Here is a 23,216-nt window from a genome sequence, read left to right on the forward strand (position 1 = left end):
GGCCTGACAAGACAGAGCTTTGCCTGGGATGTTCTAGTTGGGGCTGGCCCTGCTTTGAGCAGGGGGCTGGACAAGGTGATCTCCTGAGGTCCCTTCCAACCCTCGTTTTCTATGGTTCTATGATCAGCAGTAACATTAGTGTGCATCTGATTTGCTAAACTGCATGTATGAGGGTGAGGCAAAGGATAATGTTGCATGTCTCCCATTGTGTAAGCCTGGGACTCTTTTGAGGTCGTTCCTGCTGGACTCCTGAGTGCAGTTCTGTGCTTTTGAAATGTGATGCTCACCTACTTTTGCGTGTGGCTAAATAAAATCATCTTCTTGTAAGGTAATACCCCACCTTTGTCCTACTCAGATCTCAGCTTGCTTTTAAAACGAGTAATGAATTCAGCTTCACAATCCTCCTAGAGGCACTGTAGGGAATTGCTGTGTCTAAGGTCCAGCCAGTGTTAATGACTTATCTGAAGACTGCGTTGGAAGCAGGAAAAAGTTCCATTTTTCTTGACTTCTCTATCTGTGCTGCAGTCGCAACCCTGATAGCATAATAGATTGTGCATAATGGATCGTGCAAGGATCGTGCTTCCTTGGTGGTTAAGTTCCCAGGATGTCCCTGATGTTCTGAATGTCTTTGGATGATTTTTCAATACTGCCTCTGCAAATTTCTCAACCTTTACAAACGGAGGAAGTACTTCTTCCTCAGCAGATGGCTGACCTCAGGCAGTGCATTCCCAGTACCAGTCAAGAGTGAACTAAGGGATAAATTATTCCTTCAAGATTTCAGCAGGTATTTTGATCCATATATTGGTTAATTGCTTAAATTTAAATGTGAAGAATTGCAACAGCATGAGATTAATTGAGTCTTGTATTTCCTTAGCATGAATGTTTTGGATCTTACTGTCAGATACCTTCAGGACATCCTTGTTCACACATTCCTACTAATAAAAGAAGGGACTCTGGTTGCACAGTGCAAGTGGGCATGGGAAGAAGGGAAATGGGTTGTATTGTGTACAGCCCCCAAAGGAATAGGACTTACCTGGTCAGCTTGCAGCCTGGGAGCCAAAAACATTTACTTGAACAATGAAAATGTGCCCTAGCGTTCAAGTGGCTCTGTTGTGTAATGGGCTGGCAGTATCACAATGAGCTTTTGAAGTTAGTATCCCAGCTGGGTCACTCATGATGACAGTGAACTCTGTTCCCTCATAAAGATGAAGTAAATAGGGTTGCTTTAAACTAAGGTTCACAGCTTATTTTGAAGTGTGGCTGACATCTCAAGAGAAAAGGGTCTTGTGGAAACTTCTTCTCACAGCACACTTCACCTCTCTGGAGCACTGTACTAGAAAAGTATTGGTTTTAAGGGGATAAGCATTTTGTCATCTTCAGAAAGATCTATTTTAATTCTTTAATTCCCGATGGAACTAGCTCACCTTTTCCTCTTCTCCAGTTACCTCCTTAGCACAGTTGATAGTGCACCTGAAAAAGGCACCAAGTCCTTGCGGTTGAAAGTAAAACATGAAAATCATTCAAGAGAACTATCAAGGAAATACCAGATGCTCAGCACAAATGCAGTGTCTCAGGATTTGCCATTTGAAATGGAGATGTGACTTAACAAATTAGAGACTTGCAGATCTCCCAGTCAGAAGTTTCCCTTGGGAGGTCTCATCTTGATCCTGAAACTATTGAACAAGTGAAGATCCCAGGTACAGTAATTTGGCATTGGCAGAGATCTGGAGAATCAGTAAAACAGACCAGTAAGGGGTCTGGAATGAGGCACTTCAGTTGTCATGCATCTGTCTGAGTTACACTTGGTGTAGCCTAGTTGGTTAGTGTCTGCTTTTTCACCAAATTTGTCCCTTTGGAAAGGTTTTTGAAAAGCAGTGACTGTTTTTGAAAACGTGAAAGGACTCTGGTTGGCAAAGGGCGTGCTCAACATGAATCAGCCCTATTGCTCGATAGTTTATCAATTCTCTCTTTTTTTTTCTTCCTTTTCAGCTGCTCAGTTGGATAATGTCGGCTTCAGCATTATCAAGAAATGCATACATGCTGTTGAAACAAGAGGTAAGTAGTTCACCAGATGGCCTTGTTTTTAGGGCAGGCCTTGCATCTGTTTTCAGCATTGTACTTGCTTACCTGCTCTTTTTGTGCACAGAAATGATTGATTAACCCTCTGAGACCCATGTGTGGTAAACATTTTCTAGGCTCACAACGATGTCTTGGCTGGGATATTTATTTTGGGTTGCATTTCCATAGGATGGAAGTGGTTTAGCAAAAATCCAAAGCAGAAGAATGAATGAAGAAACAATGGGCTGACTTCTAAAATGGGGAACTAAATTGGAAATGTATTGTAAATAAATGTGCATTTTTAAGACTCCTGTGATCATTGTCCCTAAAAAGATTTTTTAATATGCTTGTGGCCTATGTCACAATTCATGAGCACCCTCACAGTGAGAGAAGGATATTCATTTTCTGCAAATTGTTATCCTCAGATTACTGATAGTGGTGAAAAAGGTACGCCTTGCCTAAGGTCTTATAGGAATCCATGTCTGCCTGTAACAACAAGGCAGTTTTGTGCTATTTTTTTTTTTATTCTGTTAGTGCCACCCATAATTTATCATTTGGATCAGGACCACAGTTGTGTAAGGCAGTGGCTAAATATGGATGAAAACTTGGTTCCTGATCAGAAGCCTATCCCACCAGATAAATGATATTCCTTTGTGGTGGTTCCATGCTCTGCCATTGCTGATCAGTACAAATGACTGTTGCACCCCTCCTCTAATTCTGAGATGATCAGGTAGACAGTACTTCAATAAGCGCATGAAATTCTAGGCATCGGATCTAGACTTCAGCTGCTTCAGTAGGAGCTGGGCTGAATTTTGCATATAGCTAGTGGGAAGCTTTAACTGTAGTTGCAATAAGAGAAGCCAAAGAAATGTTAATAGTTCTTTTAATGGTCTCCTAATGAAATAAATGCTTTATCTTCTCAGGGATCAATGAACAAGGGCTCTACCGAATTGTTGGAGTGAATTCCAGGGTGCAGAAGCTGTTGAGTGTATTAATGGGTAAGTGTCTCAAATCCCCATTGAAGAGAAGCAGCTTGCATTTCTCTGAAAAGCTGCCAGCCCCTTGTGGAGACTCTTGTCTAGGTACCAGGACCTGGCAGTGGGAATTCACGTGGAGGAATGTACTCTGTCCCACATCCTGTGAGGGGTCAGATGGTCATGGAGCAGAATGCTAGGAATCCTGTAGGCAATTATTTTTTGAAGGGGCTTCTGTTTAACCTGGACAGTCACTGGTGCCATGCTCATATGCTCTGCAAATCTTGGCAGCCTTCCTAAGTACAGCTAAAATCTCAGCAGAGTAGCAGAAGATTTGTATTCCTGTACCTGCCATGCATGGTCTCTAGACTTATCGACTGTTTCTGGCACTAGCCCTTTATCCCTATTTTGACTGTTCAGTTTTTTTCGTGCTGACTGCATTATTTTACCCCTCCCCAACATTTTTCTCCTCCTGTAGCCAGACCAGATAGACCCTGGGGCTCCTATAGATGTGCAGTGAGGCTGCTCCAATGTGCTGTAAATCCAGTGCGTCAGAGCAGACTTGATTAAACAATTTGCTGGAGTGCAGAAATTTAATGGGCTGCAGCAGGCTCCATCGTCACATGCATCAGTATCGCTGCACTGAAAAATGGTGGTGGGGTGCTTTAAACTAAACCTTGTTTGAGCTTTAGTTCAAAGCATCCCACTACCATTTTTCAGCATAGGGACATGGATACACGTGATGCTCAGGCACTTTTAATTAGCACAGCCCACTGATTAAAGTACCCTCCCCCGTGCCTCCTTGGGAACATCTCTAAACACCCCTGGTGCTCAGTTTTCAGTCAGATGCTGCCCTCTCTGGAAGTCCTTCCTTTATCTGGAGATGAATGTGCTAAATGGAAGGAGAGGAAGGGCTCAAGTGTTGTCATTAGCGCTCTGTATCTGAGTAAAGAGTATTGGACAATCTAGTGTTCAACAATGCTCTGTCTGAGGCAGAGCCCAAGTCGAATGATGTTGTTCTGTCATTCTCCCGGTCCTCCTTTCTGGACACCTCTGTGCTGCATAGTCTGCCTCCTGCTTTTTCAGTTCAGGGCATAGGCAGACAGAACAATTGTTAACAGATAGAGGTATGCAAAAGGGGCAAAAGGGGCCGTGTTTGATTTGGATTTGCATTCAGCCTGAATTGGGGGCAGTGATTCTATTCGTTGATTTGGATCACTGTCTAGATTTCGATTCGACTGAAATCCGAATCTGAAGATTCGATGCCGATTCGGCCATAGACACAGGTTTAAATGTTTGCTTTACATACCTTGAGGTACCAGTACAGCTTGTGATCACTGCAATGCTGGGGCAGATGAAGTGTCCCACAGGAGTGCGGGGTGGGCCCCTGTGTGCTTGGCAGTGAACCTGGAAGTGGATTGGAAATACCTCTGGTCCACTTCTGGGTCCACTGCCAAGCGCGCGGGGGGGCCCGAGCCACCCCCAGGTCAGCTGCAGGGGGGACCCTGGGTGCCCCCCCCCCCCCCCCGACCTGGATGGCACCAGTGGTCGAGCCGGGGGGGAGGGCAGTGCATTCCCCAGCAGACCGGGAAGTGGACCAGAACTACTTCTGGTTCACTTCCGGGTCTGCTGCCCAGCACTCTGGGGAACCTGTGCTCCTGCAGGACACTCCATCTGCCCCAGCATTGCAGCATTCTTGAGCTGCCTGCTACCTTGAGGTATGTAGAAAAAAACATTTAAAGATGTGTCTGTGTCCAAATCGCTGAATCTTTCCTAATCTCTCCAAATTGATTTGGAGGATTTTGATTTGATTCGGAGAGATTAAAGGGTCTCCCAATTTTCAGTTCGGATTCGGAGATTCGGCCACCGAATTGGGCTGAATCTCTGCGAAATCAAATCATGGACTGAAGCTTCATACAGCCCTAGTAACAGATACCAAGCCATTACAAGGCAACTGTTACATCTACAGGATTTTGTAGTGATATAAGTGTTTCATTCAGAGTTAAAATTACAATTATTTAGTCAAGTTGGATTGCTGTTGTGGCTGTAACAGATCATAGCAGCACATGTGCAGTCCCTAGCCGCTGTTCCCCCTGCCCTTTTAAAGCAGGTAAAAGGTACTTTTGCATATACCCAGAGTTCTTCCTGGCATGACATAATGCCACAAATCCTGTTTTTTCTGAACACTACAGACTTAATAACTAACCCAGTTGAATTGCAGGCTGCAGTGGTTGAAGGGGTTCATTTGGGGCCTTGCTTGGCCCCAAAATCTCTCCATTGGCACAACGCTCAAAGTTTGCAAGTCATCTGCTGCCAGTTACTTAGTCTGCAGGTGGCATCCTCTCTCCAGAGCTGGCCCCCACCTAATGCTGCTGGCTTTGCAGTGAGGGCAGAAGGGATCAGTGCCTCCCACTGATCTCAAAGCGTCACACTCACTCACATCTTTGCAAGTCTCTCCCAAGCAATCACTTGTGCTGTTTATCCCTAATGTCTGCTCTGCTCTGGTGTCAGCTAGGAACAATTCAGAGCAGGAGCCAAAGAATGTAGGGAACAGATTGACATGACCGTGCAGAAATGCAGCAGGACTTAGAACAGATGCAGCTGCTCACATGAGACCAGTCCTGTACTGGGGTTTTTTCGGGGTTCTTTTTTTGTCCCCTGTGTGGGGTTTCAGCCCTGGATGAACCTTATCTGTTTATTTAAAAACACCTTAAGGAAGGCAGTGTCTGTCCAGAGCCTCCCTAGGTAAAGTTACACACAAGTGATTTAAAGCAGCAGCAACTGCACACAGCCAACCCCATCTCATGCCATGAGGGCTCCTAAGTCTCAGTGAGACTTATAAAGCTCTAATAATTAGGGCTCCTAACTACATGTTTCATTGATGTTTTTCTTCCGTCTCTTCTTATCACATTTGTTCCTAACTGCTGTTTCTCCCTCCTGCTTTTACTTCCCTACCATCTTTTCCATGGTTCAGTACTTTTTCCCCTGGTGTATGGCAAGTGTCCTTTGCTCTTGCTGTATCTGCTTCCACATTGCCTATGCCATACAGGCACTAAAATGATCTCTGATTCCAGACCAGTGATAGCATTCCAGGTGTCAGCTATTTAAAGCTGATAATCCAACAAGACAGAGTGGTCAGAAAATTTCACCTATGAGTCATTGCTTCAGGTTCTGTGTAGTCACAGGCAGATGTTGCATCGTGTCTACTTTGACATTTCCAAAGTGGTCTCTGCAGCCAGAAGTGCTAGTGATTCTTATTTTTGAACTGAAGCCGAGTGAATGTTAATGTAGGATCTCAAAGAATCTGATTTTGTCTGGTAGGTCACATAAGTATACCATATGGACCAGATCTAAAGGCTTGAATAGGGAAACCTGTTGAACACCCCTGCTCTAAGTCAGGAGTTGACAACCTGTGATCCGTGAGCCAGATTTGACCTGTGGAGCCATTGCATCTAGCCCACAAAGTTGGGGCTCTTGAGAGAGTTTGGTAGTGGGGGCTGGGCAGTGGAGGGAAGTCACTGTCCCCAGGGGTTTAAGGGAGAAGCCTGAGCTGCTGCAGGGGAGCAAAGCTGGCCTGCTTAGACTTGGCTCAGTAATTTGGGCCCACTGTTCCTGAAGCATTGTTAATTCCCGCTCTTGTGGCATCATGTACCATCCACTAAAAACTGGGCTGCAGGCTATGTTTGTCTCCTGATGACATCTATTATGCCAAGCCCTCTGCTCTGCTTTTTACACCAGAACGTGTAATCATAAGAACCAGGAAAGCGAATACAACTTTTTTCTTCCCACCTGGGCAGAATTTGGCTCTCGGTTACATTCTTCCAAGTCCTCTGGTTTCAGTGTGAGGCTCTGTGCCTATAACAGATGGTAAAACTTGTTCCTTTGCGGTTTCTTTAGAGCTGGGAGGAATCCAGGGTGTTGGACACCATCCAATAGCATTATCTCCTGTAGCTGAAGCTACTCAGCCTTTGGCCTCCTGCCTCATAATGCAGTGATATATGGTCAGTGCTGACACCTCACCCTCGCCAGGTCTTCATTAATTATTAATATCAGAAGCATAATAATGAACCGGTGCTTGGGGGCAGGGTAGACCGGGGCCTCACTTGTGTCAGTGTTGCAGTGTCACTTATTTTAATCCCTGTTTGATCTTCAGTGTTGTTGCCTGGCTGGGGAAGTGCATGTCCTCAAGTCTCCACATTAACAAGGCGCTTTCAGAGAACTGCAGGTGATTAGATCATCTCTGCTTAGTTCCAGCTTTCAGATTGATGCTGGCTGTCTGTGACCTGAGCTTTCCCTTCCCCTCAGTCCTGCCCCTTGAGGACTGTAAAACCTTACAAGTTAAAACTCCATTCTGCACAAATGCTCGTTATTCAGATCAAAACCTCACAAGCTAATGAGCCCAATTTTGCTTACAACTTTAGGTTTCCCTTATATTTAGAAATGAATGTGGTCAGCATTACTCATGCGCATACAGTATAAATGGCAAAAGGATCGGATTTCAGAGGAGCATCTTGTGCAAATGAGACACCGCCATAGGGGTCTTGGGTGACGCTTTCCTATTGAAGGTGCTCTGCGGTGGTGTGCCTTGAGTATGGAGGTCTGTGCCAGTAAGGGCCTGAACAGGCCGCAGCCATGTGACAGTACCTGCTTCAGATTGGTGATGGGATTTCTTCAGTCCATTTGCATTTATTTTATTTTTGGTGTCTCTGCTGGTAACATTGGGAACAACTGCACCATTGCACGACTTCTGTGAAACTTGCTTCATAGTTATCATGATTGCATTTTCCTGCCCCCTGCCATCGAGAACTTTACGCTGTTACTTAATTTATCAAGTGCAGCTGCACTTGGAGTAGCACAGAGTTAAAGGGGGAAGGGACCATGTGCCCATACACACACGGTTCCAGTACAGTAATGCAGTTCTGCTCATGAGGCACCCACCGTATGTATTTAGGTGAAGTATGCTGTTCTGCATAGTCTTACTCATCTGAACCAAAGGGTGCAGGTCTGCTTGGTGGTATATGGGGCTTCTCTGTAGCCAGTGGCATTTATGATTAAATGTAATTTATGGTTGCATTTGCAACCCTCTCAATGCCATCCACATGAAGATTAGATTTGGCACTTGGTAACAGGGCTGTATCCCAAACAGCGCTTTTTTTTTTATCATAGGGAAAGTGGCAAGGAGTTGAAATTTCAGTTGCCTAGAGCAGTGCTTCTCAAACTATCTGATGTGGTAGACCAGCAGTTTTTTTTTCCAGTGGGCCAGGGACTGGTGCTCGGTTCAGCCAGTGGCAGCAACTGCATGTAACAGCACTACACAAATGTGCGACCGGCTGTTTCTTTCCTCACCTCGCACGACGTGACGTCACCTGGAGCGTTGGAGCGTACTAACTGTGGCGCTATGACATATCAATGTTATGCTTCTGAAAATATATTTCTTTCTTTCCTGGCAACTCGCTGCAGACCAGCAACCGGTGGCTCGCGGACTGGCACCGGTCTGCAGACCACCACTTTGAGAAGCACTGGCCTAGAGGCTAGTAGTGCCCCCCTCCCCTCCCCAAAGCTAACTGAAGAAATTGTATAATGCCTGTTTCAGTCCTTCTGGGAATAATAGGCTAATTGGCATTTCTCATCCTCTTGGAAAGAACCCCTGGGAGCTGGCCGTCCTGTGGCCTGTAAGCACCTCACTCTGGGTCCATTGTAGCTTTTGTTTTGGGATGTTTTAATACTTTGCTTGATATCAAGTAGAAACTTTCTCCAAGTGAGCTCACTGCTCCATGCCGCATTGTCAGTCAGTGATATGGCTGAGCCAGCGTTCAGACCAGAGATGAATGATGCTTCTGATACCTGTCAGCTGCCATTGCTTTTGCCTCCAGAAAAGCAAGCTAGCAAGCCAAGAAACCCAAAACTGGAAATGCCTCAGTTTTCTCTCAGTTCATATATAGATTCCACCTAAAAACCAAGGCCAACTTTTGCTTCTCTTGAATCAGGTGCTGGAGCTGCCTTGTTTTTCTCCGGTGAATCACTGCTTGATCCTTTAAACTGATATTAAGCTCTTTCTTTAATTCAGTTTATTAAAGATAATGGACCAGGGAAAACTGGAAGGTTAACAGTGTGGGGCATTTATGACTAGAATAAACTGCTAGCAAATAAAAATGGAGAATAAGCATGCTCTGGCTGATAGATAATGGGGCTGAAAAATGAGCTCTTTCATTTCTTTTTAAGGGGTGTCACAGTTGAGGAAAACTGTAGGGCTTTTTGGTTTGTGTTTTTAATACTTGCACCTCCCATTACTTTTTTTCCTTTGTATGTGGCTGCATTTGTCTGCACAGTGTAACTAATTCATATTAACAAGTAATTTCAGACACACAGTTGTGTGAAAGCAGATGTTGGCCCATGGAATAAATCCTTGATTTTATTGACACCGTTTTAGATTTATACAACTGTGAGTAAAATTTGTCTCCGTATCTTTGAATTCATCTTCAGCTTGGAGGAAAGATTCTGCAGCTGTCACAATGCAAACTTTGCAGAATGTTACAGATTTTAAGGGCTGAAAAATACGGGTATTGATCATCTGCCCTAACCTTAATCCTAATATTGTGTGTATATTTTCCCAGTAATTCTTATGTCATGCTAATAACTTTGAATCGGCTAACATAGTGGGCTCAACCACTCTGGCCCCATGGGCTGGATCCCATGCACAGGGTTGGTCTGTGGGCACAGTCTGGTATGCCAGTGCAACCTCACACATTTGCCAAACTTCACTCACTGGTTCTGGCATGTGCTGGCAGTGGCATGTGGGGCCAAATCTGGACTGTGGGACTCCCCCTAGGTCCAGAAATTTAGCAGCAAGCAAGCCATGTCAGTGCTTAATTCCTGCTGCTCTGGGGAAAAAATAGCACTGCTACTGTTCCCTTGTTGCCTAATTTCCAGACTGGTGGGAAGCTCCCTGGGCCAAATGATGCAGGTCATGGGTTGGGCGTTGAGCACCACTGAGCTAAGCCAGCCGTCACTAAGATGAGGTGTTTTTTTTTTCTCCCAATTCCTGTGTTTTGCTATTTAAAAAAAAAAAAAAAAAAAAGTTAAACTTCTATTTGTTTTGACCATGCCAGGTTTATTTTTAATCCATACAATTGTCTCCTTGTAAAAAAAATGAGTTGGATGGAAAGTCGCACTGAAATTGATTAGGAGGAAGGGTGTTAATTTGGGTGATGAATGTGCGAGACATGCTTGATCTTTGTTGTGAAGTATACTTTTTCATGTTTACCTCTTTTCAGTGCTTTTTCTGGATGTTTAATTAAACCAAACCCATTGCCCTTGGGGAAACTCCCAACTTTTATTTTAATGCATATTTTAATTACTTTTAAAATTACAGTGTTTACCTATTACTTTATAATTCAGAAGCATATTATACATGGGTGCAGAGAGGAACCATTGAGTTGAATACATAGAACCAGATGGGTAAACAGCTGTTCCCAGTGGAGATCTTTGACTGTAGTAGTTGTTGTATGAACAGAGATGATATGCTTCCTGTGGGCAAGTGCTTAAGGGCTTCTTGCCATTCAGTAAGATCTGGCAGCAGTTTTGGCTGAAATCAGTGAAAGGGTGCCCATTGGTTTAATGGAGTGAAGAATCAGGCCGAGTTTCTACCCTTGTGCACATGTGGCTTGTATTCACATAGTGGCCAGGGGTTGCAAACAAGGCCTAGGGGTTTTATTTTCTCCATCACATGGTTAGAAAGCTGTAGGAAAATTTTCCCACCTGGAGAACGAGCTTTAAATTAGTAAGTAAACGTGTGACCATTGTGCAGCCACACCAAAGCGGAGGGCGGGGGGCTGTGCATTTGTGCTTGCAAATGGAACGGTTGTGACTTTCCTCCTTGCAGCCAGCGGCCAGGTAGCCTTCTTCAGTCCCAACCCAAAACTGCCATGTCTTTATACAGCTTTTGTCGGCAACTGTTCCTAGGCCTTTTGCAACGTGACTTTGCTATCCACTAGGAAATGGGCTTACTATGACTGATTATTTCACGTAGGGCACTGAACAGCCCCCCAGGGGTGGGGGACTGCAGGAGTTCTTTGCAACTGTAGCACTATGTTTCAGAACGGAAGGTTTTCTGGAACAAAGAAACAGTTGCTTCCTCTTTCAAAGGCTATTTTGTTGTAACAACATTAAGAGGTTTTACTAGGGCTTCCATGGAAATGGGTAAAATGCTGCTTTATGATACTGTCTTGCTGTGGTGTTGTCCAGGTAAACCTGGCTTCTGATCTGGTTGCTGGCTCGGAGAGATCAGGGAAGAGGCAACAAGATGTCTGATTACTTGAAGCTAGATTCCTCTTCAAATCTTAGGGTTTGGAGGACTACATCTTGCTGGGCCAAAGCCTCATGTTTCCAATGTGTAGAGAGCGGCACTTTTTTTGTTGTTTCTTGAAGGGAAGTTTATAAAGGGGTGGGGAGCTGCACAAAGGGAGCAGAGGCCTCTTGGGTGGGGGAAGCAGAGAGGAGCAGGCAGCAACATTTAAGAATAAAAACAGACTAAATTAACAGGCTGCCTCAAGCCAGCTGTGCGCACCAGGCTCAGCTGCAAACCTAAGGGTGCGATTCTAAGGGCAACTTTGGCAACCACATGCTGCTGTGTTCGTACCAGAGGTTTGCAAACAGCAGACCTAGCCAGAGAATTCCCCTGGCACAGATCTGCGTAGGCAGCCACAGGCTGTCCTGTGAGTGCCCTTTCTCATAAATTCTGTGTAGCAGGTGTGCTTGGGGCAGGATGTAGTGCTGTGTGCTGCAGAGCTGGAAGCAGTTTGGGATGGGCTGCCTCGGTCACATCAGGAGCCAGTTCAACTCCTGCAGCAGTTCCCATAGTGGCTTTAAACTGCTCTGACAACCCCTGGCTCCCAACTCCACTGTTTCATGGCATGTATGGTAAGTGCAACGCGGTCATATCCTGCACCTGTGCTCTGCAGGGAAGCTGTGAACATCCCTGCTGATGGCTTCCGGTTTGACCTCTCACAGCACCTAGGGTAGTGGAAATTACTTCAGTGGGGTAGGACCTGCCCTGAAATCATCTAGCCAGTGTTTCTAAGAACCATTTACAGTGGGCAAGTGCTCCTGAGCAGGACCAGGGCGCAGGCATCAAGCTGAGTTTTCCAGCCATGTGGTGCATGCAGCTCAGTGGGTCAGTGGGGATGGTAGAGTTTGAGCATTGAGGAGCCAGAGAAAACTGGCGCTCCCTACATGTTCAGGCCTGATCTTGTATTGTGCTGTGTGAGGGGGTTGGGGGTACACAGCTTCTTGTAGGGTCAGGCTCTTTGTATTGCCCATTAAAATTCCCACTCTGTTTTATGCATCAGAAGCACATTGTGCCTTGCAGGCTCTGTGCTACATAAGAGCTGTAGATAGGGGAATATTCTTTTGGCAGGGAAGGGTAATGCACTGTGGAGGCCCACAGTTAGCCTTCATGGCTTGGAGAAAGGCAGCCATCCACAGCCTCTAAAGGTTATGATCCTCTGTGTGTGTGTGTGTGTGTGTGTGTGTGTGTGTGTGTACGTACCAGATAAAGGAAGCAGTGTTCATAAGTCTCTGGATGGGGGAAAGTGCTGGAGATCAGCCACTTACTGTAGCGCGGCCGGCAGAAACATTGGGAGAATGACCGTGTTGATATAAAAGGCGAGTCCCTGGGTCACTGGGATCAGCTGGGGGTTTGTGCTGTGGTTTTCTTCCCCTGCCCAGCTGTGTAATGCAGCCTCTCTCCTCCTTTGCTTTCATGGTGGCATGAACAGCGATGTTTGCCTTTGGTCCTTGTAAAGTTTAAAAACAGCCCTGGGGGAGGCTGGGTGGTTAGCACTTGTGCACTGCTGTGCTGCAGACATGACCTGGGGTGTCTCCAGGCTGCCTAGAGTTGAGCCCAGTGGCAGATCAACAAAGTCCTGAGCCTTTCCAGGGCAAAGATGGTGGCGGATTGCACCTGGGAGGCCTTGCAAACAGGAGCGGGCGTTAGGAGACCCAGTTCTGCTCTGGTTTGGTTGTGAGACATTGACCGTATCACTCTCCCGTCTCTGGGCCGCTCTTTCCCCTCCCACTTATTTTCTGTATTGTCAGTTGAGGCTGCATGCTTTTCAGGGATGGGGTTGTCTCATACTATGTGTCTGATCCGTGCCAAGCGCAGTGAACCCCTATTGCAGAAGGTACATAGCAGAACAGAAATTACGGGTTTTCTCTAAATGTTCTGAAAATAAATTCAAACTTCTTCACAGAAAAACAAAAAGAAGCATCTTTGCCCATGAGAGGGTGGAGGGGCATTGTGTGTGTGTGTGTGCGTGTGCGTGCGCACGCATGCATAGAGAGTAGGAGTCATCAAGGGAAGAGAAGTCTGTATTGTACCTGCAAATACAGGGCACCCGCAAACTGCCACAAGGTAGGCTCTGAAAATCTTCCAGCACAGGGAAAATCTACAGAAAGATGCAGAAATCAGTAATTCTTTCTGTAAACAGATTGCTAGGGAGTGTCTGGACAGGCTAGCCTGGAAATGAGTTAAAATGGATGTGCTTAAGCTCTGGAAGACTCGCCTCATCTGTGCTATAAAAAGCCATATGGGCTGCCTGTTCTTCAAGTCTGTTCCTCTGTAAGGTTATATAACAGTTGTTTTGGTTGGAGGGCTGGCATAAGTGAAGGCTAATAGCTGCTTTTGCTAGATGTGGTTCATGGAGTGGCTCCCACACTGAAATCTTGCCAACTCCTGCTCCTTTAGAGCCAGGCTCCATCTTTTTGTTGTTGTCATGTTTGGTGCTGAGTTGCCCCAAGGATGAAGAGGTTTGGGATAGTACTTGACATGCCTCCAGGCCTAGGTTATCCAGAAGTTCAGGAGTTTCTGTGAAACTCTGCACATGCCTCCAGAGGTGGGAAGGGATGAATCAGGCATTTAAAAGAGCAGCCTGTTCCAGAGAGGAAGTTGGAAGCAAAGAGAATGACATCAAGAGGCCAGAGGTGAAAAAACAAACCCAAACCCAATTCTGCTAAGCCAATAGCCCACCCAAGCCATGCTGGCTTCTTAGAGTCATTGCTCAGCAACATTTAAAAATAGGTTTTGGTCTTACTCCACCTCCTGACCATTACTACAAACAAAATGAACAAACACATCTCTGCTTTCCTCATCAGTCCTCTACCTTGTGGCTGGGACGAGGAAGCTGATCAGCCACAAGTTTCCTTGCTCTTGAATGCAGGGTCCCTGAGGAAGTTTGCAGATGTTTCTTGCTTGGCGAGCCAATGGGAGCTGGATGGCCGGACTTCTGCCTCTGCCTTGTAGTAGCAAACATCACGCTGGCAGGAGCCCTCCTCTGGTGACAGGCTTCTGGAGTTGCAAGCTGGTGTTGCCCAGGTTGGATGGCCCAGCAGATAATTTGCTGACACACTGCTGTGCCAAAGTTGAGCTATGTAATGCTGTTTCAGCTATGGAACAGCCTCATTTCCTCCTTCCCATCCTAATGAAAAACAGCTGTGGAGCAAAGAGGCTGGAGAATGTGTGTAGATCCCACTCCCTCCTCAACGCTGACGGCAGGGCCAGCTCTTAGAGGCTCTTCTGTGCCTTGGGCAAGCAGACCCAGCTGCACATGTTATTGGAGGTCAGGCTGCCCTTACTATTTTTGGTATGCAAGGAGATGGCCTGTCTCGATTGTATGGTATAGCTGGTTTTGGTTACCAGTGGTCAACTGTCCACTTTTACCACCGCTAATTTGGGTATTCTGGTGTGTCCTTGGACTAAAACCGCATGAGACATTATGCTGAGTGTTTCTGTAGCTACTGTTTTTTTTTTTTTCTTGCTTTTATCATCAGTGCTATTGAGCACCTCAGAGTCTTGAAATCTCTTTTTCATGCTTTAAACAGCCACTGATCCCATCATTCATAAATTAAGATGTCTCCTCTTTGTTTTTTGAGCACATGCGAGTGAATCCTGTTGTCCAACCTCTGGTCACAAACTTGACTCATTTCCATGTGCACAGGAACAGCTTTCCAGAATCAAAGTATTTGTTATAATGTTTTTGAGGGAAGGCAACGAGAACTGAACACTAAGATCTTCCCGCAGAGCTGACCTTTCTTTAATGATGTGGGAGATGTGTGCTGTTTTTCTCTTCTCTTTGGTCCATTCATGCTTTCTTTGATTCTCTTCCCCAGATCCCAAAATGTCCTCTGAAACAGATACAGATGTTTGCGCAGAATGGGAGATAAAGACCATCACCAGTGCACTGAAAACTTATTTGAGGTAGGGGAGAAAAATCTCCTGTGTATGTGTGTTTTTTTGACTGTACAACTGTATCTTGCAATGCCCTGGTAGGAATAATAGGTTATTTTACAGGCCAGGATTGAGAGAGATTGGCAACCCTGAGAGGACCCCTAAGGCTAAAATATCAGAGATGCTGAAAGACGTGATTGTACAAGTAGCATTAGAATGACATTCTGTGTATAAGCGTCGTCCTCACCAGTGTTCTCCATATCCTGATTTTATCAGTGACCATATTTATGCAAGATTTTTTCAAAGTGCTAAGATTTTAAAGGGGAATTTTTTAAAAATTGAGTCAATAGGTAGTTGCTGGAATTGTAACAGCGATTTTATTAGGGGTATGTGAAGTGGGCAGTATTCGATTTGGATTTGGCCTGAACTGGGGGACAACGATTCAATATGCTGATTCAAATCATTGTCTCGATTTGATTCGGCCGAATATGAATCTGAAGATTCGATTTTGATTCGGAGAATCAGCAATTTGGTCATAGACACAGCTTTATATGGGTTTGTTTTGTTTGTTTGTTTGTTTGTTTTTACATATCTTGAGCTACCAGGAGTGGCTCATGAATGCTGAGATGCTGGGGCAGATGGAGTGTCCTACAGGAGTGCTGGCGGGTGGGGGGCCTCCCCTGCGTGCTCAGCAGCAGACCCGGAAGTGGATCAGAAGTATTTCTGGTCTGCTTATGGGTCCGCTGCTGAGCATGTGGGGGACCTCTGTACTCCCGTGGGACACTCCATCTGCCCCAGCATTTTGGTGTTCACGAGCCACCTGGTACCTTGAGGCATGTAGAAAAAGCATATAAAGTTGTCTATGGCTGAATAGTCGTATCTCTCCAAATTGAATCTGTGACCACAGCTTCGCACAGCCCTAGTAATATATATAAAGTAAGGTCCCAACAAAATAGGAAAGTTTTTTGCTGTTTTTGTTTTGGTTTTGTATTTTAGTAATTCTGCAATATTAGTTGATTTAGTCTAAGAAAAGACATGAGAGTTAAATTTAGAACCTCATCTGTATAGTACATACCTTCTGATGAAAGGGAGCTAGTTTTCTGTGTTGATATTGCCTGGTTCTGTTCTTCAATGACCATGTGGCATTTTGATAATAGCAGCCTTCAAGCTGCATTTCAGTTAGTGTTACTGCTCAAATATGTGTGTGTGCATACTGCTGTTTCTTTTCCAGAATGCTTCCTGGGCCCCTCATGATGTACCAGTTTCAGAGAAGCTTCATCAAAGCAGCCAGTAAGTTTTTTGTCAGTGCTTATCACAGTCTATTGAAAGAGGAAATCCTTCGCCAGCAAAAAGGCATAATCTCAAACGTAGTGTCTTATTGCCTTGTATACATAAGCAGACTTCGGTAAATACTATAAAAAGAAGAAAAAAATCAAAATTGAGATGCAAAGAAGTGTGTTGTTATATGCAACTTACAGTAAAGAAAGTAAGCCTGGGTGATAAGGAGGAAGTTTAGAATTACTTGCATTTTTCCAGTCTAAATCTTGTGAAATAACTAAGGTTTTGTCTCCAACAAAAGTTGTACCAGTTTTACTGGACTGTTATAGTTAAAGTAGTTCAAACAATCCTAGTGCTTATTTGGTATTTTTTAATACTGATAGGACTGTGCTTACAATAGAGCTGTTTCAAGTATAACTTTTGCTTTAAAAATAAGAGATTTATAAGCCTAATCCAAGTAGTTATATTGATACAAATTCAGTACATTGGTGTGACAGTAGCATCGATCTGCTCCAGTCTGTGTTTGACAGTATTCTTACTACTTTATCATTTAAGTTCATTGTGCTGATATCCTACACATGTAGGGTTTGGCTCCAAATGCATTGGGGAATATTTGTTTCATAAAATGTGTCCCTCGCAGACTTACTCAGGGGCAGCAACACAACAAGTTCTAAATTCTTACTACAGTCAAAAGGTGGGGCTGGTAGCACTGCCTGTTGGTAAGAGGGCCATTCTCTTACCATAAGAAGATCCTGATTTGGGCTGCATGTAATTTTGGCATACTTCAACCATTTGGACTGATAGTTTCCATGTCAGGTGTCTGCCTTAGATTTAAGTTGTTTTGCAAAATTTCAGCCAAAGAGTTCATCTGTTTTCTCAGAAAGAGAGTGGGAAAATAAGGTGTCTTGCATGTAATAAAAATTTTAGCAATCTGATTTTTTTCAAAAACTCCACTGACCCCTCACTTGCTAATAGGTATTTGAAATTTGGTTTGGGTAGGGTGGTCGTTGTGTTGAGGCTTTACCTTTCACCGTCATCACAAAAATCTGCCCAAATTTGGCTGTTATAGACTTCTGAAAAATTGCCCTTTGGGCAAGCTCAGTAAAGACTTGTCAGAGCCTTAACAGCTTATTTTTCTGAGGGTGCTGACAGAAGTGCCATTTGTCAGGCGATCAACCCCTTGAAAGCATTGTACAGCCATGCTCTGACACAAGTTCACGGCTGCAGAGTGCTTTAAAGGTGCCCAATTACGCAACAAATTAACCCTCATGTAATGAGGGTTCAGATGAAGGCGCTTCAAAATGGAGCACCTTCATTAACTTCTGTCTGTCCCTGCTTGTGAACGGGGCTAGGCTGATGCAGTGCTATCCTGTCCCCAGTGCTTTGTGTAGGATGGGGGAGGGGAGGTAGCTCTGGGTTGAGGTTTGTCCAGCCTGAGCTGGAGGAGGGATGGATGGAGGTGGGTAGATCCATTTCCTTTCCCCCCCCTCCCCCCTCAGGCTGGATAAACCCCAGCCTGGAGATTCCTCCCCTCCCTTCTCCCCCTCCTGTACTGTAGATGGGGCTGGGGAGCTGGACTAAGGGGAAGAGGCTGCAGGCAGGCTCCAAAGTGGAGCTTGATTTTTTTTTTTTTTTTTTTTTTTTTTTTTTTTTAACACCCCCCCCACCCCCAAACAGTGAACATCTGGTAGGGGGTTGCTCTAACTCATGCACTTTTGGTCATGAGTTAAAGTAGGGAGCTGCACACCTGTCATTGGCTTGAAGGTTCAGTCGGTGCTGTACAGGATTATTGGAACAATGGAATTGCTATTTCAAGTCTTCATGAACCAGGTTGGGCTTGAGTCAGGTCACCCAAGCTGTCTACGCTCTGCTCTTCACAGGATTCATACAATTTAGACTGGAAAAATGCAAGTAATTCTAAACTCCAACTGGGTTTAACTGTTTGAAGGAGGAAGTTGACAGATTCAGCTGTAGCAGGGACAAAACTGGACAAGTGGTGGAAGGTGGGGAAGAATATTGGAACAAAAAGTTGGAAGGTCAAGAATCCAGAGACTGGGGCTTGAATCTTTGAGTTGGGACAGAGGGGAACTGAAACTGGGGGCTGGGATGGAAAAAAGACTGGGACTAGCTGGGAAAATGGTGTTTTGAAGTCCTTTAATGGTTATAGTTTGGGACCAGGATCCGGGATTCCTGTTCCTTAGTCCTACTTCTATTACTGACCTTTGCTACATGGCACAACTTCCAAGTTGTATTTCTCTGAGATTGGCTGTTGCCTACTTAAATCACAAGGTTACTGCAAAGCTGCTAATTGTTTATGAAGAGTTAGCCAATCCACAGATCTCTAAATTATTACCAAGCACAGATGTTGGTATGGTAATGTGCCAGAGTAACTACATTTGAGCCTACATTTGGATGGGAAAAGTAGCCTTCTGCCCATGGAACTGATGCCTGTTGTAGGGGTATGCAGGGAGTGGATCACAGTTCTGCTCCGGGTCCCAGCCCTGTGCTGTCACCACACCACAATCCTGATCCCAGGCCCGGCCCTGGCCCTACTTGCTTGTCCCACTCCTATATGCTGCTCCCCTGCCTGCCCAGGGCCTCATCCTACCTGTCCAGCTGCACATGGGGGGCCACTTAGGAAGGTTTGGTGAGCTGTTGCAGGGTGGGGGTGCTGACCCAGTTTGCAACAGGTCACTAAAACTCCCTAAGTGGCCCTCCAGCCAAAATAATTGTCCACCCCAACCTAAGCCCTCATCCTACAGATGCAATTCACACTGCTATATGAATGGCATACAGGTGACTAGTTGCTAAAATCTCTCCAGGTATTGTGCTAAGAATACCATTTGAGAGGTTGAGAATTTATATAAGCAAATTTATCTGCTTTCTGTGTTGAAACAAGATGTGGCTGCTCTAATTAAAATAGGTCTCTCTTCTGGTTATCTGTGGCTTGATTTGACATGCTCCTGTCTTCTATCTTAACTTCATTCATTCAGCCTTTTAGTTTACTGGTTCCTTTTAAACTATTATTTTTGTCTGTTGTATCATGAAGGAGTCCATGGGTAAAAAAGGAACTTAGGAATTTTGACCATAGCTGAGTAGAGATGGGTTACAAGGCAGCTGTCTTCCTGAGTCTCTCTCCTGCCCTGGTGTACTCTTTAGTAAAAATCATTTAGCACATGAAATAATGTCTTGTTTTTCATCACAGAACTGGAGAATCAGGAATCCAGAATTGCAGAGATCCACAGCCTTGTTCATAGACTCCCAGAGAAAAACAAACAGATGCTGCATTTGCTTATGAACCACTTGGCCAAGTAAGTGTATGACTCTGCTATGTTTTCATGTCTTTTTTCCATTTCCCTTGGAAGTCAATAGTTGTAGAATATTTTTCTTTTTCTGTACGTGTTTTTTTTTGTGTAATGTTGAGTCAGATCTAGCTGGCTGAAGTTCACTGGAAGTCTCTGTGAGAAATAAAAAATGTGAAGGAGGAGATGGGGCAATGTCGGAGAAAGGAAAACCTGCCTTTGAATACCTTATGATCATTCTGTGACTGTAGTGCTTCCACATATGTTAACTACTTGGTTGCTGCCTGAATATCTAGCTAGGCAGAATGCATGTGTTGAACTGTTTTGAATGTGTCCTTGCCTGTTAGTGGCTGATTGCCATACTGGAGGTGCAGTGGTCAGAATCACTAGGGTTAAGGGCAAGTCTAAGAGATATGGGTTATTAATACAACAGAGTAGACTACTGCTCCACAGAATATCTTTTGCCTCTGACCAGTCTGATTCATTGTACTTCCAGTGCTCAGATTATATGGGTTATCAGTGACCACGAACTGATCACCTTCACCATCTGCCGTAAAGCTGGCAAGTCCGTCAGTAATACAGAAGTCCTTGACTTCAGGAAAGCTGACTTTGACAAGCTCAGGAGGCTCATCAGGGAGGCCCTAAAGGGTCACAACCCAAAGGGGAGGGGAGTTCAAGATGAGTGGCTGCTCCTCAAGGGAGCAATCCTGGATGCGCAAGCAAAGTCTATCCCATCTCAGAGGAAAGGCAGCAAAAGGGTACAGCAGCCCCCTTGGCTCTTCAGGGAACTAGCAGACCTCCTGCATCTTAAAAGCAAGACCTACAAAGGATGGAGGACTGGACCCACCACCAAGGAGGAATACTCTGCTCTGGTCCAGACCTGCAGAGAGCAAATCTGGAAAGCCAAGGCTGCAATGGAACTCCAGCTAGCTACAAATATCAAGGACAGGAAGTCCTTTTTTTTCAGATCTGTGGGGAGCCAGAGGAAAAGCAGGGGCAATGTTGGATCCCTGCTAAACCACATGGGACAACTGACAACTGATGCCCATGAAAAAGCAAACTTGCTTAATGGGTACTTTGCGACAGTTTTTCACCAGTCCCATGAGAGACCCCTGCCCACTATGGGTCAGGGGAGGCCTGGGCGAGGGAGATTCCTTGCCCTCCATTGAAGCTGACCTCGTGTGAAGGAACACCTTGACAGGCTGGATACCTTCAAGTCAGCCGGCCCTGACCTGTTACTTCCAAGAGTACTCAAGGAGCTGGCAAGCATCATAGCCCAGCCCCTGGCATGGATCTTTGAGAACTCCTGGCAGTCTGTCTTTCTTCCAGTCTTCGGGCACTACACCAATGTGGTGCCTATCTTCAAGAAAGGAAGAAAAGTAGATCTGACAAACTACAGGCCCATCAGCCTGACCTCTATCTTGGGGGAGGTCTTGGAAAAGATTATCAAAGAGGCCATTCTTAACAGACTAGCTGATGGCAGTATCCTAAGGGATACCCAGCATGGGTTTGTTGCGGGTAGGTCTTGCTTGACCAATCTCATCTCCTTTTATGACCAGGTGACCTATCACCTGGATAAGGGAGAAGAGATTGATGGTGTATATCTTGACTTTAAAAAAGCCTTCGATCTGGTATCCCATAATCTTGGGAAAACTGGCTAACTGTGGCCTCGACCACATGCGATCTGTTGGCTGGGGAATTGGCTCCATGTAGGACCTGGAGGGTGGTGGTTGACAGAAGTCAGTCGTCATGGAGTACTGTGACCAGTGGGGCTCTGTCTTGGGGCCTATACTTTTTAACATCATCATCATGATGTAGACGTTGGTGTCATAAGCGGGCTGGCCAAGTTTGCTGATGACACCAAACTCTGCGGTAAAGCATCCACACCTGAGAACAGGAGGGTGATACAGACAGATCTTGACAGGCTCAGGAAATGGAGGGATGAGAACCTGATGGTGTTTAACACCGAAAAATGCAAGGTTCTCCACCTTGGGAGGAAAAACCTGCAGCATTGCTTATAGGCTCGGCAGTGCTACACTGGCTAGCACTGAAAATGACTTGGGGGTCATGATAGGCCACGAGATGAACATGAGCCTTCAGTGTGATCCTGCAGCCAGAAAAGTGAGCAAAATGGTAGCTTACATTCACAGATGCTTCTCAAGCAAATCCCGGGATGTCATTCTCCCATTGTGCTCGGCCTTGGTGAGGCTGCAGCTGGAGTACTGCATCTAGTTTTGGGCTGCACAATTCAAAAAGGATATGGAGAAACTTGAGAGAGCATAGGAGAGCCACACACATGATTAGAAGTCAGGAAAACAGACCTTATGATGAGAGGCTCAGAGCCATGGAGCTCTTCAGCCTGGAAAAGCGCAGGCTCAGGGGTGATCTGGTGGCCACCTATAAGTTCATTGGGGGTGCCCATCAGGATCTGGGGGAATGTCTGTTCACCAAAGTGCCCCAAGGGATGACAAGATCGAATGGTCACAAACTCCGTGGCGACCGATTTCAGGCTGGACATAAGGAAGACCTCCACTGCCTAAGCCCCCAAGGTTTGGAATAGCCTGCCGCCAGAGGTGGTTGAAGCACCCACTTTGAACGCCTTCAAGACACGTTTGGATGTTTATCTTGCTGGGATCCTATGATCCCTGCTGACTTCCTGCCCCTGGGGCAGGGGACTGGATGATCCTTTGGAGTCCCTTCCAGCCCGAATGTCTATGAAATCTATCTTGAAATTACTTTGGTTTCCTTAACCTTGATCTTTTTTTGCTGTAAGTGATAGGGCTGGCCTTTACAAATCCTTATAATAAGCATAGGACTTCTTTGGTTAGTGTTTGTAGAAGTAAAAATACCATCCAGGAGTGACTGAGCCATTTATGGGTAAGAGGTGAGACCTTGCCACACACATGTTCTCCATATCAGAGCTGTGCGTACAGGAATTATTCGTGAGGACTTAAGGTAGAAGTGCAGTGAGTTAATGTATTAACAAATGAATACATCTGAGAAAGCATAAAACTATTTATTTAAAAGGAAAAACAAACAGGCCTGAAACTATGCTAACAACTGGCTCCAGATGCTTTCTTCTGAGAGATTTGTGCTTGTTCCACGGAATCCAGAGCAAGGCTTTAAAAAAAACCCTTGAAGCAGGTTTAGATCTTACTTTTGAAATCTCCTATGCTTACAGGTTCAAGCCAAGATATAAGGAGGTCTAGGTGCTTCTGTCAGCTAAATCTGTGCACGGAATCTCATGACTTTTTCAATGCTTTTGGCTTTTTGACCTAAAGGAGGACTTGCATTTATTCAAAACAATGTTTTGAAGGGCTGGGAAGGAAGTAGATGACAAAGTGTTTTTAACAGAGCTCCGTTAGGGAGGGATTGGAAAAA

At 45.2% G+C, this 23,216-nt stretch overlaps 1 protein-coding gene across 3 annotated transcripts in view; it reads left to right on the forward strand.

The window, feature by feature from the left end:
• Positions 1 to 23,216, forward strand: part of ARHGAP26 (Rho GTPase activating protein 26) — a 326,765-nt gene that overhangs the window by 150,653 nt on the left and 152,896 nt on the right. For all 3 annotated transcript variants that reach the window (XR_016438391.1, XM_090020915.1, XM_090020916.1), the window contains exons 13-17: positions 1,990 to 2,055; positions 2,982 to 3,056; positions 15,198 to 15,285; positions 16,487 to 16,545; positions 19,739 to 19,844. Coding sequence is in view for 2 of the 3 variants with exons in the window: in XM_090020915.1 (XP_089877041.1) it covers positions 1,990 to 2,055; positions 2,982 to 3,056; positions 15,198 to 15,285; positions 16,487 to 16,545; positions 19,739 to 19,844 (394 nt within the window). In the remaining variant the exon portion in view is untranslated. The remainder of the gene's footprint in view (positions 1 to 1,989; positions 2,056 to 2,981; positions 3,057 to 15,197; positions 15,286 to 16,486; positions 16,546 to 19,738; positions 19,845 to 23,216) is intronic.

This window comes from Crocodylus siamensis, chromosome 10 (genome assembly GCF_052110815.1).
Source record: "Crocodylus siamensis isolate JL-2025a chromosome 10, ASM5211081v1, whole genome shotgun sequence".
NCBI lineage: Eukaryota > Metazoa > Chordata > Crocodylia > Crocodylidae > Crocodylus > Crocodylus siamensis.